This window comes from Electrophorus electricus, chromosome 6 (genome assembly GCF_041902795.1).
Source record: "Electrophorus electricus isolate QZ-2024a chromosome 6, ASM4190279v1, whole genome shotgun sequence".
NCBI lineage: Eukaryota > Metazoa > Chordata > Actinopteri > Gymnotiformes > Gymnotidae > Electrophorus > Electrophorus electricus.
Genome location: NC_137502.1, coordinates 2,295,655 through 2,311,623, shown reverse-complemented (window position 1 = coordinate 2,311,623; position 15,969 = coordinate 2,295,655). Strand labels below are relative to the sequence as shown.

Here is a 15,969-nt window from a genome sequence, read left to right as displayed (position 1 = left end):
GTGTACTGCAAACCGAGTCTCGTCTACCTTCTAACTTGTGTATTTATCCCGCGTGTTAGTATGTGCACACTGTAATTGGAATTGAGTTCAGGACACGTGCCTTGTGTATTTGTGCACAGTTGAACTCGGGAGCATCTCCGGATGTTGCGTCCTAAGCTCCAGGCGTTTGCAGATCCTAGAAACGTCCGTGTGCCGTGCAGACGAGGATGAAATGTTCTGAAAGCAATGCGATATAAACGCAATGAGATCCGGTATAGGGCGAAAAACATGTTTAGTGCAAAGAGCAGATGAGGTATTACTGAGAGAATGTTGCAGAAATAGTTACATTAGCTGAGCATCACTGAATTTGATGAGAATTACTAAGTGAGTTGTCATGTGTATGTGTGTGTGTGTGTGTGTGTGTGTGTGTGTGTGTGTGTGTGTGTATATATATATATATATATATATATATATATATATATATATATATATATATATATATATAAAACCAAACATAAATATAATAAAAACGTGAAGATGAATAAAAGAACACACATTGATTGATTTGAGAACAAAGTGATCTTGATATAATTATCCATTCTGTTATGAATCATTTTTATCTTACCAAAATACATATTTTTAAAAAGGAGGCAACTCAGCTGTTAGTGAAAGGTCCCGCTTGTGTTGCTCTGGCGCCATCTCCTGGCCTACAACAGCAAACAAACAGGCTAAAAAGTCGCTCAACAAAGTTTTAATGGATCCACTGTTGTTTTGTTTCCCCAGTCTTTGGTAAATAACTCACGTTTCTATTTGTGGTTAATATTAAGACTGACTTTTTATTGAACACTTTCAATGTAATTAACAAGCTACATTGGTATTTGTAATGAATTGCCGCTAATTCATGAAACACGTAGCAGGGTGTCATGTATGTCATACTACACTAATGAGTGGGAGGTGGGTACCAGTATCTGCACAGTGTGACAGATCACTGATTATATTGATATCCTATTATCATCAGAGTAAATAAACTCAATGATCCTAGTCTCATTCAGAAACTTTCTAATTACGGTACCGTAATATAATAAAGCACTATGAATCACGAATTAAGAGCTTAAATTAGGTTTTTCCTTAGTTAGTCATCAATAAATATTAGTTGTTGCTATACACTAGTAAACAGCTGCAAAGTCCTGATCAGGAATCACATCTGAACAGTTTGTGAAAAAGCATTAAATTTATGCACTGGGGAAAACTGTTATACTGTATTTGTTGATCGCATATATTCTATTCTCGTAATGCTCATACATTCCACTCATACAGAAAATTATGAGCATTGAGAACATGTGAAGATTTGTAGTGTGGACAGGGAAGGACTTAGTACTTGGTCTAGGCACCGTGGTCATCTAGTTGAAGTGATGTTTAAATGCATCACTAAAAGGCTCACACAAGCCACTCTCACACTACCTGCCACTGATCGCATGACATTATGAATCCACACAGTAGGGAATAACCCTAAATTGGTCACCTGTGCTAAATTAGCCGAGCAAGGTATTTTACCATATCCAAGTCCCAGCTGTCTCATTCCACATCTATTACTCTAATATTACTTATATTACTTCTACCGTCAGTAACGTAATATCTTTGTTGTTGTTGTTACATTTTCACATTGCAAAGATCTGCTAAAAGTTCCTCGAGGCTGCTGAGCTGTGTTGGAGCGACGTGCCACTCTGAGGGCTGCATGGGTAATGTGGGCATCGCTGAGGACTGTGGAGTCCAGATGTCACGCTCTCTGACTCCAGCTCATGTCATACTCCTGTGTGGGCCATGGAACAACAATCTTCTGGATAAGACCTCACCACTGAACATTTTTAACTTTATTATAAGCAGTAATCCATCCGTACGTGTTAAGTGAAGTACAAATCAGGCAAGTACGTTTTCAGTTCATTAGTAATATTTGATTTCACATCCAAGGGAGTTAGTCTAATTTAAACTAGTCTAATTTATCTAAGTAATGATGTGCATGTCGTGAATTGTTGAAAGACGTTTCATTGCATCAAAAGAAAAATCATATACATTGCGCGAATATAATAATCTTTAAAAGAAACATACAATATCTCCTTGCTGATTTTTACACGTCTTTCTCGCTTAGCAAAACACAGGGAGAGCAGACACACCACGGGAGTTACACAGTACTAAATCAAACCAAAATGAAAAACAAATGACTAAGATGGTACTACTGAGTAAAGCAGCACATATTAGCCAGAACGCAGGGTGTCTTTTATTTTGGTGAGTGTGGCGATCAGTAGAAGGAAGTTCGTTTCAGAATGTATGGCCTTCTGACTTTGTTGGTGTGCAGCTGCCTCTTCAGAATATAGGGAGATTTTCTTTTCAGTGGATTCTCGCTCTCCTCATCCACTTGGAGGTATTCTTCACCGTCCTGAAACTGAAAGAAGAGACAGGCGTGGCCTTGACAAGCACCGCTAAGGTGTTGCTCGCAGGTTACACACAGGTTGTGGACAGGTGTGTGAAAGTGTAACACAGCTAATACAGGCAGGCAGGGGCTGACTGCTTGAGAGGGATGTGTTCACGGCAGTGTGTGTGTGTGTGTGTGTGTGTGTGTGTGTGTGTATTAGCACTCAAGCACAGCAAAAATACCTACATCTGCCCTTCCATTTACCTCACCCAGTCCCATTCATTATTCTCTCTCTCTCTTCCCTTACCTCTCTGGGATGAAGTATTTTGCAGAGAGTCTGGAGGTCGTACAGCTGCTCCAGTGTTGGGGTAAGGACAGCATCGAGCCTCTGCTCAAATCCTGCCTGAATCTCCTCATCGGTCCTGTCCTGCCAAGGCTCAGTGACGCTCCCCAACATCCTGCACATGTTCAGCAAAGGCAGCTGCCACAAGGGGGCGCTATGTCTGCTCTGCTTTACCTACGAACACACAAAACCACCTTTCATATGCCATATCATAAAGCAAGACCAAAACCATTTTTAAAGCGACAGCATCGTTGTTTTCTTAGGCCAAGTAAACGCTTATTATTTTTTGACTAATGATCGTGTTTGATTAAACACATTTTCCCTGCGCAATTTTACGGCTTGAGTGACTTTGTTATTCACAGGAGCATCTTACGGCATTTAGCTGACGCTTTTATCCAACGCAACTTACAATCAAGACTGGAGGGTTAAGGGTCTTGCTCAGGGGCCCAGTAGTGACAACTGGGCAGTGGTGGGACTTGAACCAGCAACCTTCTGATTACTAGTCAAGTACTTTAACCACTGCCCGAGATCTTAACATCGTCTAATCCTGGGATTGGGGCTATACATCTAGTTTAGCGATGCTGAGTGTGTGGGGAAAAAACTTGTATAAACGTGATCTCAGGCTCAAGATAGAAATTAAAATGTACAATTAATTTGGTTTAAAAACCATAAAGTTCACAGCCAACTGCATCATTAGACGTGAAGACCACAACGTTTGTCTTTTACATTCTCCCACGGCACTTGGTGATGTGCTTTAGGCGGTCTAACAAATGTGATTGGTGAAACTGGTCGGGAAAAGCGGTTTTTAATGATAGCTCCTAAAGCTTTGCCTCTCCGTGATTTACAGCGCAGCGCTGGCCTGCTACTTTTACTGCCAACCATCAGCAATGGAGAACTGGAGGGGAAATTCCAGGAGCGAGCCCATAAATGCATTCACTCGGTAATGAGCCTCAAAGCCCAAGACGTCACTTTAGCGATGTATTATTTACTAACCCTTAGCAAAACACTCTGACAGTGTTTTCATTTAATAGCTAACAAATTATACTACAGTCTTTTAGGTAAACGGAAATTGCAAAAAAATTATAACTAGGTATATTCTGCTATAGTCTTTTAAATTCAGTAAATGTAAATGTATATTCTGTACAAATACATTAAACACTATCTAATTGAGCAGATTTAGAAGATTTTTCCCCCACATCAAACGATAGAAATCATGGCGGTTTAGTAGAAAGTGAGCCGATGTTTCATTCTGTCAAAGGACAAATCAATAGTGCTCAGCCCTCCTGCTGGGAGGCGCCCGCGGCCTCGGACCATCTCCACTGCCCGCACGAGGTGTCACGTTTAGACTTCATCTAGCTAAACCCAGCAGCTGCCAGGACGCGGTACCTCGGAAGCGAGGAGCCTGGCCAGAGTCTCCTCTTCCATCGCCACCGTCCGCCGATCGCCGTCTGCTGACGAATAAGAGCTGCAGAGTGATTCACGCGCGCAGCCCTTCTGATCGTCTGCAGAACACAGCACACGAGCCAAGCACAAAACCGCACGCCACGTGTGAGCCACACTAACGGCGAAGAAGAGGCACACACGTGTTGAGGGAACCTGCAGGTCGGATCCACATTGCTTGCAATAAAATCCTTCGGTCGCCACTATAGTGCAGATCAGCTTACTGTGCTCCCATTCCAGTTGGCTACATGCACCCAATACTCAGGAGCAATTTGTCTGAGTCTAAAACACGTTGATGCTTCGGCTTCATTTCCTTCACATTTAATTGCTTCTCAAACAGCAAGGCAAGTTTATTTGTGCAGCACATTACTTAAACAGAGATCCTTCAAAGAGTATACAGAACTTTGGGCAGAAGAGAAAAACATTCAAACGAAAAGAATGATTCCATTTCCATGAGACTGTTAGATCTGCAGGAGAAGAGATTTAGAGGTGCATAATTTCACGTAACTTTAACGTCCCCTTTTTAAACAGGTTTTACTCATTCTTTCTTCCCTTCATTCATTTCTTTCGTTTGTCATTTATTTTTTGGGACTGCATGGTTTTGCAGCCCTGGCAATAATGACTTACACCAGTGATTATATTTCATAACATAAATCAGTAGTATAATTGTCACTGTGGGTCATCGCTCTCTCACTCTCTCGTTCTCTCGTTCTCTCTCACCCTCTCGTTCTCTCTCACTCTCGTTCGCTCTCTGTTTATGCCAGTGCGTGTCAGTTAAAGTCTGGACATAAACTCAATATTATGAACCTCACTGATGACTAAAAACGTATGTACAGAAAATAATGGAATAAAAGATACATAAGGTGCATTTTCATGTTTTCATCTATATGTGTCGTTGAAATTATTAACATTAAAAAGTATAAATCAATGACAACTTGGTTTGTCCTGACTGAATTTACCAATGAATTATAATGCTTTAGTTCTGATTTGCTAATACTATCTTTCTGAATAAAGCCACTATGGCACTATGGCACATGCATTTCATATTTCTGAGTTTTCCTTGCTCTGACTTCATTACCTGTTGCATGACTTCGCTCCGTTAGAGCAGGGTGCTCAGCTCCTGAAGGGTAAAGATGAGGTAAGAGTGAAAACTAAAACCCCACACTCTCCCTGGGGTACACAGCCATTCACGAGCTTACCTGTGCATCGTCCGTTACAGATCAAAAACAGGATCACGACGGATGTCATCTGAACTTGCATCTTGCTGGCAGTCCCCCAGACTTTGCGCTGCACCTTTAGACCAGGCCCATAAGGTTAAAGGTCAAGATGAGAGAGAGTGAGAGAGAGAGAGAGAGAGAGAGAGAGAGAGAGAGAGAGAGAGAGAGAGAGAGAGATTCAGAGACAGCGAGGGAGAAGAATGAGGAAGGTGAAAGCAGACAGGTGAGAGGAAGAGACTGTGAAACTCTGTTGTGAGTGTCGTCCAGCCAGCTCTGCGCTCCTTGGTCTGTATCCAGCTGCAGGTCCTCGCTGCTTCCTTCTGGATCCAGCACATTGGTGGGCTCCATTCCCACAGTATATAAGAGCTGAAGTGATGTCACGGGAGCTGCTCCATCACTCACCCCCTCCCCCTCCCTCTCCGTTTAGCCCCCCTCCTGGCCTGGCATCATGACGATAGCAGATGACACCAGAGAGATGTTAGTCGGCCACGTCAGAACACAAGTAACACATTAAACGCCCCCCCCCCACCCCCACCTCACTTCTACTTGTGGATTTGTCCTTTAAGGCACATTGACAAAACACTGCAATGAGTTATTCGCATAAACTCGTTTAAATTCGTTTAAATCTACTTGTTAAATAGAGAAAACATGCCATCCAATGAAATATAAGATCTAAAACAGAAAGAGATATTATTTATTCGGGTTTTTATTCTCATCTTTTAGACGATCCGTGTTTCGTGGGGTAAGATGTGATAATGTAATGCTTTTAGTTTCCTTTCTTGATAGCTACACTCCTTTGAAAACGTGACCTACTTCGCGTAAGAGCGAAACCAGCCGGTCACGTGAAGCTGACCTCCAGCATGGCGTGCTCCAGTTATGCATAGCCTTTCGGTATCTGTCTGGACATGGGGTGCGTTTTAGTGGCTGGAAACATTTATACTTGCGTCTGTCTGAGGCTAATATGAGAATGTAAGATCTTGTTTGTTCTTTGCATCATTTAGTTGTGTAAACCTCTCAGTTACAGCACGCAGACCTGCAGAGCCTTAGCGCGCGGGCTCCAGGATGTCCCCTCCCTGTTCCGTGGGACGGGCCTATAGACAAGGCACCTCTCACCGCTCTGCTGGGGGAAACTTGGGCAACTTTTCCTGCTGCACACACCCTTTGTAACACACTGCGCCTTTTTTTCCTAAGGAAGACATCTGCGCGCGTCTGTCCGCTTTTCCTTAAACATGGATCGGAACTGATACTGTCACGCGGACGTTTTCCACTTACGATGGCCCCGCTTGGACGAAACTTTCTCAAGGCGCGATTGAAAAACAGGTAGCCCATTTCCCCCCACTGTTCTAATTTTAAGCGCTTTTCGCAGCCTGTATAAAAAGGAAACATAGCGTGCAGTCGGAATGTTTCTTACTGCATCGTTTCTGCCTGGTTTGAAGTTATGGAAGGAACCCACGCGCACAAAAGACATTCCTTCGCTCTTGTAATTAGATCACCTGTATTCAGTACAGTGTTGTTCAGCTTATATGGTCGCCCAGGGTCGAGTTACCTAACAGGGATGTGTGTGTGAGAGAGAGTTTTGCCTACCAAAATGAATTTTTAAAATATGTAATAAGCAGATCTCAGCCTTAGATATTACAGGGAATATTGTCTTACAGAGTGTTAACATTGCTTTTAGGCCAAGCTAGTTTCGAGATATCTGTTGTTTTTATCTCTTGGGGGGCGGGGGAGACCCAATATTCTGGATTCTTGTGCTGAGGGATGTTGTCATCGGCACCCAGATAATTGCCTTTGCAATTTTCTTTAAGTGGCTTAACTTTTGATGTGCAAGTGGCTACAGGTGGAATTGTTTGCTTTCCGATTACGAATAACACTCCTTTGTAAGAGGCGCAAGATACGTGCTAACAGTGCTCTGAGCACTACCTGTTTTATCTTAATTAAACCTCAATGGCCAGAAATCATCAGGCAAAGTTGTTTACAGTACTTTCCGATGAAAATGTCTTTACTTATTGCAAGTAAGACACCATATGTATGCATGAGAGTTCACATGTATTCACTCCTGACTGGTTTAAATTGTCATTTAAAAAAGCTTAATTTGCATAAGCATTGTATCATTTCTTCTGGAAGAGAGATTGTCTCAACTACCTTGTCGACTAGATGTTCTAGCCCTCCTGCAGGCCACTGAGAGACCCGGTGCTGGGCTGTGTTTTTACATTACAGTGTGACTGGCTTTACAGGCTCCCAGACTGTAATTATCTATAGTGTTCCAACGTGAAGGAGATCACAGGAACCTTAGCTCCTGTGGGCCGCCCTTTCATGTGCTGCGTGGAGCTCAGTAGCTGCTTGATGGACCGTTTTGTTCGTCTCTGTATGTGCTGTGGAACTGCTTCTGTTCTAAAAAACCTGTGGGAAAAACGCTGGCCTTCGCCTGAGTTTGGAAACCACTGCTGCGGCACACAGGGTTATTACACATACACCTCTTCGGCCGTCAGTGGGTTAGTCATATGTGCCGGTGTGATTCAGAGGTTATTTTACAAATGGCATGTCACGTTGTTATGATGTTATGACACTCCATCATAACAATTACATGATGCATAGTATCTGACAGTTAAATGAGTTTGTTTTATAAGCCTATTAAAAAAGTGCCCACCATCAGAGCACTGATGGATGTGTTGGTTGTCCTGGTCTCTATTTCCTGCTGAAAAGCCTGTCTCCCTTCAGAGGAAAGACAGCTTTGTTTTGACTTCCCAAGGGTGCAGATCTGGCAGAGAAGTCTCAGCAGCCGTCAACAAGCCATGATGTTTATTCCTCCTCATCTCTCATCCTGGAAAGATAAGAGTCAGGAAACGCAAGAAAATTGTTTTGTGTTGATGTCGCTATAGTCAAAATCATCACGGAGTTCATACAGTCAGTCGAGGTCGAGCACAAATAGTCGTGTTTAATGCACTGAGCTATTATTAGGGAATTAGGGAATATTACATTTTCTCATGAATTATTTGTGAATATTGTTGAGCAAGGGCGAATGTTTTTGTTTGAATATGTAGTCTTTCACCTTCAATCTGCATTTAATCTGTATTAAGATGTATATTTTAAACATCACGAGAAATGGGAATGAGTTTCTCTCTGGATCACTGCTTCTCCGTTTGCATGCTCCCACTATTCCAGAATATTCCACACTGTTCCCCACTATTCTTCATTATTCCATAAAACATGTCACTATTCCTCTTTACTGGTTCAGTGTGACATTTGCAGTCCCTCAAAGTGCATGTATGCCAAGCCCACAGAATAATCTTGGATATTACTGACATTCCTCTGTTTTTTAATAAGTGGTATAATCAAGAAGATTTGGACATAAGGCACATGGGTCTGGAGGTGTAGTAGCTCTGAGCTAAACTAAATCCCTCATTACTCTGTAAAAGGTCTTTCTGGGCACAGCACTGGTCTGGAGGAGGGCGTAAGTGTTCTGCACGAATGGTCCCTGGCCTGCCTGCAGAGGGAGAAGGGTAGACCATACTCACTTCACCTTCACCCAGTCCAGTGCTACCCCACTGCTGGGCGCTGTGGCCGTGAGTATGTGTTCTCACCAGTGGATCGGAGACTGCGACTGTACAGTGACACACTTCGAGGCTGCTGGCACTACTGGCCAGCTATGGCCGTCTGCTTCCCATGCAAACGTCAACACAACAGTTTTCCAGATAGCCGCATTCCTGCACATCATTTCGTTTTGATACTATGACGTAATTCAGATGTTTCCATTTGCTTCGCGGTGCCGAAACTCAGTGGCAGGAAGTGTGCGGAAGGAAGCTGTTTCTGGTGTCCCCTGACTTTCCCACAAGGCAAACAGGTGCTTCCATCCCCCCTCGGTTAATTTCCTGTACAGATGCAGAGCTTCAAAAACAAAACAGCGTTTTAGAAGAACAATATAGAATTCCCAGCAGATCAGGTTTAGTGTTTTAACTTTGTGGAATGGTGCAACGCCAGTGGCCTTGCAGGGGCTATTCAGGTCTTATTCTCACTGGGCAGCCCATACAGTCAGGTTAACTCCAAGATGGAGACTCGCAGATTGTGTGTGTGTGTGTGTGTGTGTGTGTGTGTGTGTGTGCGTTACTACTGCTGTGGGATTTCTTGCCCCCACCACACACTCAAGCAAATGAGAGCATTTTGCCAACTTTACCACATGTGCCTTACTACAGATATCTAGGAAGTGGTAGCAGTTCACACAGTTGATCATAATGCAAGCAGCCCTGACATATTCTGTTTAAGAGCGGAACACTAAGAGCATGTTACCTCAGCACCTCATCAGCTCTGTTACAGAAACCTGCATAAGCATACTGACAGTGATGACATAGTGCTGTAGCTAGTGTAGGATCTGTAACTTTTCTATCTTCCCGGTGACTGTGTTGGAAGAATCAGAGCAGTCATTTTACCTCTTTTACTGCCTGCTTGCATTTCACATTAAACCAGCACTCAGCACTAGGCGATACACTGCGATGCCATAGGCAGCCCCTCTGTGTACAGTGATAAGTTGTTTGCTGTGTGCATAACTCAGGCATTTACTTGACGCAGTTGAACTCTGAGGGTCTTCTAACCATTAACTGACAACTTGAGATGTTGCGTACTTATTGCATTCCACTGCGTTTCTTCATCAAGGGCTCACACAATGTACGACTTGTGTGGTTTCTGTGCCCCGTGGAACCTAAGACACCATTGTGCTGGACTGTAACTCTCAGCAGGTCAACAAACAATTGCACAGGAAGAGTTTTCAAATGAAGGGAGGGAGTGTGGACACTAACATCACCTACCTGCTCATGTTCATGTGGGTGAAATCACACTAAGCTTAGATTTTAAGATCACACTATACAGTACATTTTTTATTACAAACCTTAGATCAGTTGTGTGCAAATAATATTAATATTGACTTGTTTCTACTACTAAAAGGAACTTGACTTGGTTCAGTGATGAATGTTTGTAAGGTGCAAACTAGATTCTTACCACATAAATGTATTTATGTTACTTTATTTATTCCTTTATTTGTTTGTTTTCTTATTAATCAGTTTTGTTTACACTATGTAATTCATAACACATACCCCTCATGGTGCAAAAGCACTTGAAGAAAACTAAGTGATGCAAAAATAAAAGAAAATGATCTTTTGTCAAAAGACTTGACTAGCAAGTCTGGTTCATTACAAGAAGCCCATATTCCAGACCTGACGTCTGTCTTCCTGTTCCAGGTCTAAGGATGCAGAGGAGACCCCTGGGAAGGAAATCCAGGTTCTTGTATTCCAGGAAGAGAAGGTTGTCTGTGGCGTCACCAAGCACACAACTTGTGCTGATGTGGTTCAGGCTCTGCTGGAAGATCATAAGAACATACCAGAGAGTAAGAGGACCCTACATGGGGAAGCCAAGGAGTTCTGCCTCCTGGAGCGCTGGAAGGGCTTTGAGAGGGCTCTACCCCCTCTCACCCGTATCCTCCGACTATGGAACGCATGGGGTGACGAGAGGCCCTTTATTCGCTTCGTCTTGGTGAAGGCCAGCGAGTTCATGCCCTCCTCCACGGGAGCAAAGAGGACGCTGAAGTCCCGGGTGGTGAAGTCGAAGCGATGGGAGCAAGGCCCCGCCCACTGCTCCAAGACCCTTGCTGTCGAGCGTCAGAAGAAGATGGTGAAGAAGGCTTTCCGCAAACTGGAGAAGATGCAGAAAGGAGGAACGTCTGAGGGCTCGGAGGAGATTGACAGGATGGTGCGGCTGATCATCTCACAGGACCACACCATCCGGCAGCAGATCTACCACATGAGGGAACTGGATCTGGAGCTTGAGCATATGGAGCAGCAGTTTAGGGAGAACCCCGACCCGTGCTCCAGCACAGCCAAGAGCTCCAGCAGCCTCCTGCTCTCCACGTCTGTGTCCCAGGGTGAGGAGCAGCTGCAGGAGTACCTGTATGCCAGCAGTGGCATCACACAGCTGGAGCTGCAGGTGCGCAGGCATCAGGAACTCATCGATGAGCTGTCTAGAGACATTGACCTGGAGCTGAAAAGAAACTCCTGGACCCCGGACTCCGGGGAGCTAGAGGGTGCGGCGGCTGCAGGTCTCACCTTGGATCTGGAATCCACGTCTTCCTTGTCTTCCGTGGATGCTTCGGGGATGGAGGGCTTGCGCAGTGAGCTGGATCTGAGCATGAGAACAGGGTTATTGCTGTACGCCCAAAGCCAGGACCTGGAGCGAGAGCTGCAGTGGAACAACACTTTAATGCAGTCCAGGAACCAGGAGTACCAGCACCTCATGGCCCAGCTGGGTTCCCTGCAGCTTGGGGACTGCCCTGAGCCAGCCAGCCCTACAAATCTCTCCCTGAAGAACTCAACGAGGGTAGGTGTGTCCCAGCAGGCAACAGGGAAGCTCAGGCAGAACCTGTCCCCTACTGATGTCACAGACACAGACTCAGACACTGGCATTAGCTCCACTCACAGTCAGGATTCGCTGTCCCCCTGTGTGGACAGACAACTCCCCCTGGACAGTGATGTCTAAACTGTCTAAAAACTTGTGCGTTTAGGCAGCTTGGTGAACTAAATTCCTAAATTCATTTGTCATGCCTTGGATTTTGAGCTACCAGCTAAGAAGAACTTCACTTCTCAACAGCACTTCTCTGACTTCTCTGCTAAGATATTAGCGCAGGACTGTGATGCAGTGTGCATTATGAAGCAGTAAAAGAAATTAACATTATTTCATGTATTCTTGTGAACTGCTACTTTGTCATCCAGTGATAGCTACAGGATCAAACGTTCCCATGTAACTGCAATCTGCTACCGATGCTGTAAATATGTTTTACTGCAGTACACTTAAGCTATTATCCCCAACCCTCCCAAATTAGACTCAGTATGACAAGAATGAATCAACATGCTATACAAATCTCTCGTTTGTTCATTCATTATTTTGAACATGGAGCTGCTGGATTGTAAGGTCGGTTTTCTTAGACGGTTTGATCTCCATATTCAGCACAATATTCATGCGAATCTCTTGAACATTATTAATTTTATCACTCATTACCATTTCACATTGAATCCAAGTACTTAAGGCCATGGTGATACCGATAAAATGTGCTTATCAAATGAAAGTTTGTTTTATATTAAAACATACAACAGGACAATTATAGACCTGATAAATGCTTTTTACATATGTAGCATTTCCATATTGTGTAGCCAACTTGATAAGCTATGATGTGACACATAGATAATGTGGTGAAATCTATGTGATTATTGATACCTTAAAAAAAATATATTGTATTTATTACATGCTAACGTTTTATTTAAAATGACCTGCTATGACACTGTATGAGACCTTGTACATTAAAAATCTATACTCGCATACGTAAGTTAAATTTATGTACCCGTAAAATTTCCATTCATACATAATGGACTTTTTTTGTTTGCAAACGGACAGCACGCACACCCACGGCGTCTCGCGCTTAGTCCCCGCAGGCCTGAATTGATGCAGCCTGCCTTGGGCACGAGGAGCAACTAAAGAGACGTAGGAGCTCTTTCGCACAAAGCAATCGCCCCCGATCCCACGCCGCGCGGCCGCAGGGCTATTCGGTTAACATGCATGACTGTAGGCATGCTGGAAAGTGCCGTTTTTCTGATGCAAATCGTACATTGTGATTGCGCGATAATCACAGCGGCGTAAGAGGCTAGCGAATATTAATGCGCGCCCTGTTCGTTGGGAGGGTTTTGATTCTGGGGGTCGCGCTGTGATAATTGCGCTAATTGACGCCCCGCTGCACGCCAAACAACAGCGCTCTCCGGTTACCCCCGCGCGCTGAGACGCCACAGGGCCAGCGCGAGCGAGGGCTCATCGTGCCGCGATTACCGCGGCGACGTGTTTACCTCAGCTGCGCATTGAAGAGGAACGGAGGCCTGCCGGTACCTAGTCATGTTGCAAAATGGTCGTAATTACCTTGCTGAAAATGGCAATTACGGCCTCTTTTTTATTCTTCTCTGCTGATGTGGTGGCTTCTCTTGCGCTAACAATTACATGGGCTGACTCGCATAAACAGTCATTTCAGATGCCGTAGCTGACTGGACATGGCGGCACATTTTCAGGCAGGTGTGAGCAAAACGAACGAAGAGAGGCGCAAAACATTGTGTCCGCGTTTGCCAAAACGCGTGCAATGACAAATCTGCGCAATGTGCAAGTATTCGTGATAAACGCTTTCGCTCGCGACTTTAGTCGTGTCCACCTCCGGATAAACTTCACACAGACTGGTTACCTAGACGTCTGGCGTAGTTCAGCTGAGGTGACGCTAGACGAGGATCCGCCGAGCAAGGAAAAGGAGTCACGCGGGCAGAGATCCGCGCGCTGCAACAGCGGAGCTGTGCCATCCTGCAGTGCTGCGCCCGTGCGCATGATGCTTTGAAGCCTGCACAACAGGACCCACCCAGACATCAGTCCGTTACCTTTGGCGTGTCTGCTTCTGAACACTAAACACAAACAAAAGGTTTAGCGAATCATTCCATCTGGTGACTTGAACGGTAGAGATCAGCCAATTAGAGTAAAGCAAATTAATTTTGCACGGGTCTACTTCAGAGTGCACGCATAACACATTTCCCTTGTCGTTCAAAAGCAGTTCATTGCATATGCATGAGGTGTGAACACTACCGGCTCTGAATACCACAAAAGCAATTCATTTAACAGCAACTCAATTTTCTTTTGTTTGAACTTTATGAGAAGGTGTTCCGAGTTATAATTAGCTTTTAATAGTCATTGTGAGCGGTCATGTTTTAGCAATGGAGGTCATGTTGTGCTACAACTGCTCCCCTTATGACCAAATGATGATGTCTCAACCATAATGGTTAGAAAACAATTTCAGCTCCTTTCGAATCAAACGAAATCATCATTCCTGACTGTTTCACAATCGGTGAATATGCAATATTCTTGACTTTAACTTTCTCAACTTTAATATACAGTGATAGAACCCTTAGAGGGATAAATATATTTTAAATGGTAACTCACATGTTTAAGTGAATGTGTGGTGTCTGTGTTGTATGAAGGAAATCTAAGTCAGTTTCCTTTTCACACTCGTGACCCTGGACAAATTAAAGAAGCATATCCAAGCATGTTGGATTCACTGGGAGACACAAGGCATGGGGGCATTATGATGTGGGTGTGTCATCTGTGTAAGTATGTCAGGTATGCAAGTGTGGTCATGTGTGTGTTTTGTGCGTATAAGTGTGTTGTGTGTAATTGTGTCATATGTGTGTGTTTGTGTGTAAGTCTGTTCATGTGTGTATGTCATATCCCATGTGTGTTCATGTGTATATGTGTGTTGAGCATAAGTGTGTTGTGTGTAAGTCTGTCATGGGTATGTTCATGTGTGTTAAATGTGTTGGTGTCTAATCACGTGTGCATCTCGTGTCATGTGTAGGTTTGTTGTGTTCAGGTGTGTAAGTGTATTCATGTGTATATGTTGTGTCATGAGTTCTGTCGTGTGTGTGTTCATGTGTGTAAGTGTGTTTGTGTGTGTCTGTTCGTGTGTATGTCGTTGTCGTGTGTAAGTGTGTTGTGTGTTCATATGTTCAATAAAATATGTTGTTTAAGTAATACTTGTGTCTAATTTTGTTCACTGCGTGCGGTGTAATACATAAGTGTGTAGAAACTTCAGCGTGAAAACTTTTGTGGCTGAGATGTTACTGTCACGTGCTCCTCTGAGGTCAAGTTATTTCATATCCTGAATTCTGCAGGAGTCATAAGAGCAGAAGGGGGGGGGGGGTGCTACAAAACACTTGCTATTGAAGACATTTAATGACTTGCGTGCGTCTTGATGCCATTTTCTACAACGTGACTATCTCTGAATCAGAAACTCAAGCCAACAAAGGTTGTTCTCCCCCTCACATAGAAGATAAAGAAGCTTCATCCTCAGCACATTGGATGCATATTACATACAAGTTACTCCCCACGGGTTGCTCTTACCATATTCCCCCAAATCCAGCTCTTCACCAGCTCTTCACCAGCTCTTCTTTTGTTCTGAAAGTGTTTCCTCCTATTCCTGTTTAAAACCAGACAGACAGACCTGTCCTCATTTCCAGAGCAACAGCCGAATAAATGAACACAAATCCGACAGCAGTGTGGATACAAGGATGTCAGACAGCAGGAAGACAAGGCCCCTGAAGTAGTGATGGTGTTCTTCATGTTTACATCTGGAGGGTTGAAGAATCCTGGAGAAGTCGAGCCTTAACCGGATGTCATTCATGGGCTCATTTCTCTGTTGACAAAATCTTTTCTCTGTGTGCTTCAGTTGTGCTAAAGAGTCTACTTCTGTCCATTCTGTTTAGTTTCACACGGGTACAGTGTGGCCTTTGATATTTTAAATACATCACCCAACGTTTCTTTTGACAAAGACGTCGTGTTACTGTTCCCTTCTCTCCAGCGTCAGGAGAACATCAACGTACCTCCTGCGTTGTCTAAGTTTATGTCTCCGTATAACATGATGTGTTCTTTTAGTGCTTTCTTCATGTCCTGTAGGTGTCAGCCTCCCCGCAAAACAGCTCAAGTCCAGAATCTTGCAAGTGTCTGTCAAATGTCTTCTCGCCTTC

The 15,969-nt window shown here is 44.0% G+C and overlaps 2 protein-coding genes across 5 annotated transcripts; one reads left to right on the top strand and one right to left on the bottom strand.

The window, feature by feature from the left end:
- Nucleotides 1-1,852: 1,852 nt before the first annotated feature.
- Nucleotides 1,853-5,704, bottom strand: nts (neurotensin). 4 transcript variants are annotated; one of them, XM_035525616.2, is made up of 5 exons: nucleotides 5,372-5,704; nucleotides 5,251-5,292; nucleotides 4,119-4,234; nucleotides 2,697-2,906; nucleotides 1,853-2,419 (listed from the first exon to the last, which is right to left on the bottom strand). In XM_035525616.2, the coding sequence occupies exons 1-5, from the start codon at nucleotides 5,430-5,432 to the stop codon at nucleotides 2,276-2,278; spliced, it is 573 nt and encodes a 190-aa protein (XP_035381509.1). In that variant the 5' UTR covers nucleotides 5,433-5,704; the 3' UTR covers nucleotides 1,853-2,275. The 4 variants fall into 4 exon arrangements, with proteins under 4 accessions (XP_035381509.1, XP_035381511.1, XP_035381510.1 ...); XM_035525618.2 differs by having other exon boundaries at nucleotides 4,119-4,180; XM_035525617.2 differs by lacking the exon at nucleotides 5,251-5,292.
- Nucleotides 5,705-6,520: 816 nt separating this feature from the next.
- rassf9 (Ras association domain family member 9) lies at nucleotides 6,521-12,739 on the top strand. Its single transcript, XM_027032880.3, has 2 exons — nucleotides 6,521-6,709; nucleotides 10,618-12,739. Exons 1-2 carry the CDS (start codon nucleotides 6,663-6,665, stop codon nucleotides 11,906-11,908), a joined length of 1,338 nt encoding a protein of 445 aa, XP_026888681.3. The 5' UTR covers nucleotides 6,521-6,662; the 3' UTR covers nucleotides 11,909-12,739.
- The last annotated feature ends 3,230 nt before the right edge of the window (nucleotides 12,740-15,969 follow it).

Coding starts and splice junctions, on each gene's coding strand:
- rassf9 (XM_027032880.3), top strand. CDS start 6,663: ATGGCCCCGCTTGGACGAAACTTTCTCAAGGCGCGATTGAAAAACAG. Junction 6,710..10,617: donor AAGGCGCGATTGAAAAACAG/GTAGCCCATTTC, acceptor TTCCTGTTCCAG/GTCTAAGGATGCAGAGGAGA.
- nts (XM_035525616.2), bottom strand. CDS start 5,432: ATGCAAGTTCAGATGACATCCGTCGTGATCCTGTTTTTGATCTGTAAC. Junction 2,907..4,118: donor CCAGGCTCCTCGCTTCCGAG/GTACCGCGTCCT, acceptor GTGTGTTCGTAG/GTAAAGCAGAGCAGACATAG. Junction 2,420..2,696: donor AAATACTTCATCCCAGAGAG/GTAAGGGAAGAG, acceptor CTCTTCTTTCAG/TTTCAGGACGGTGAAGAATA.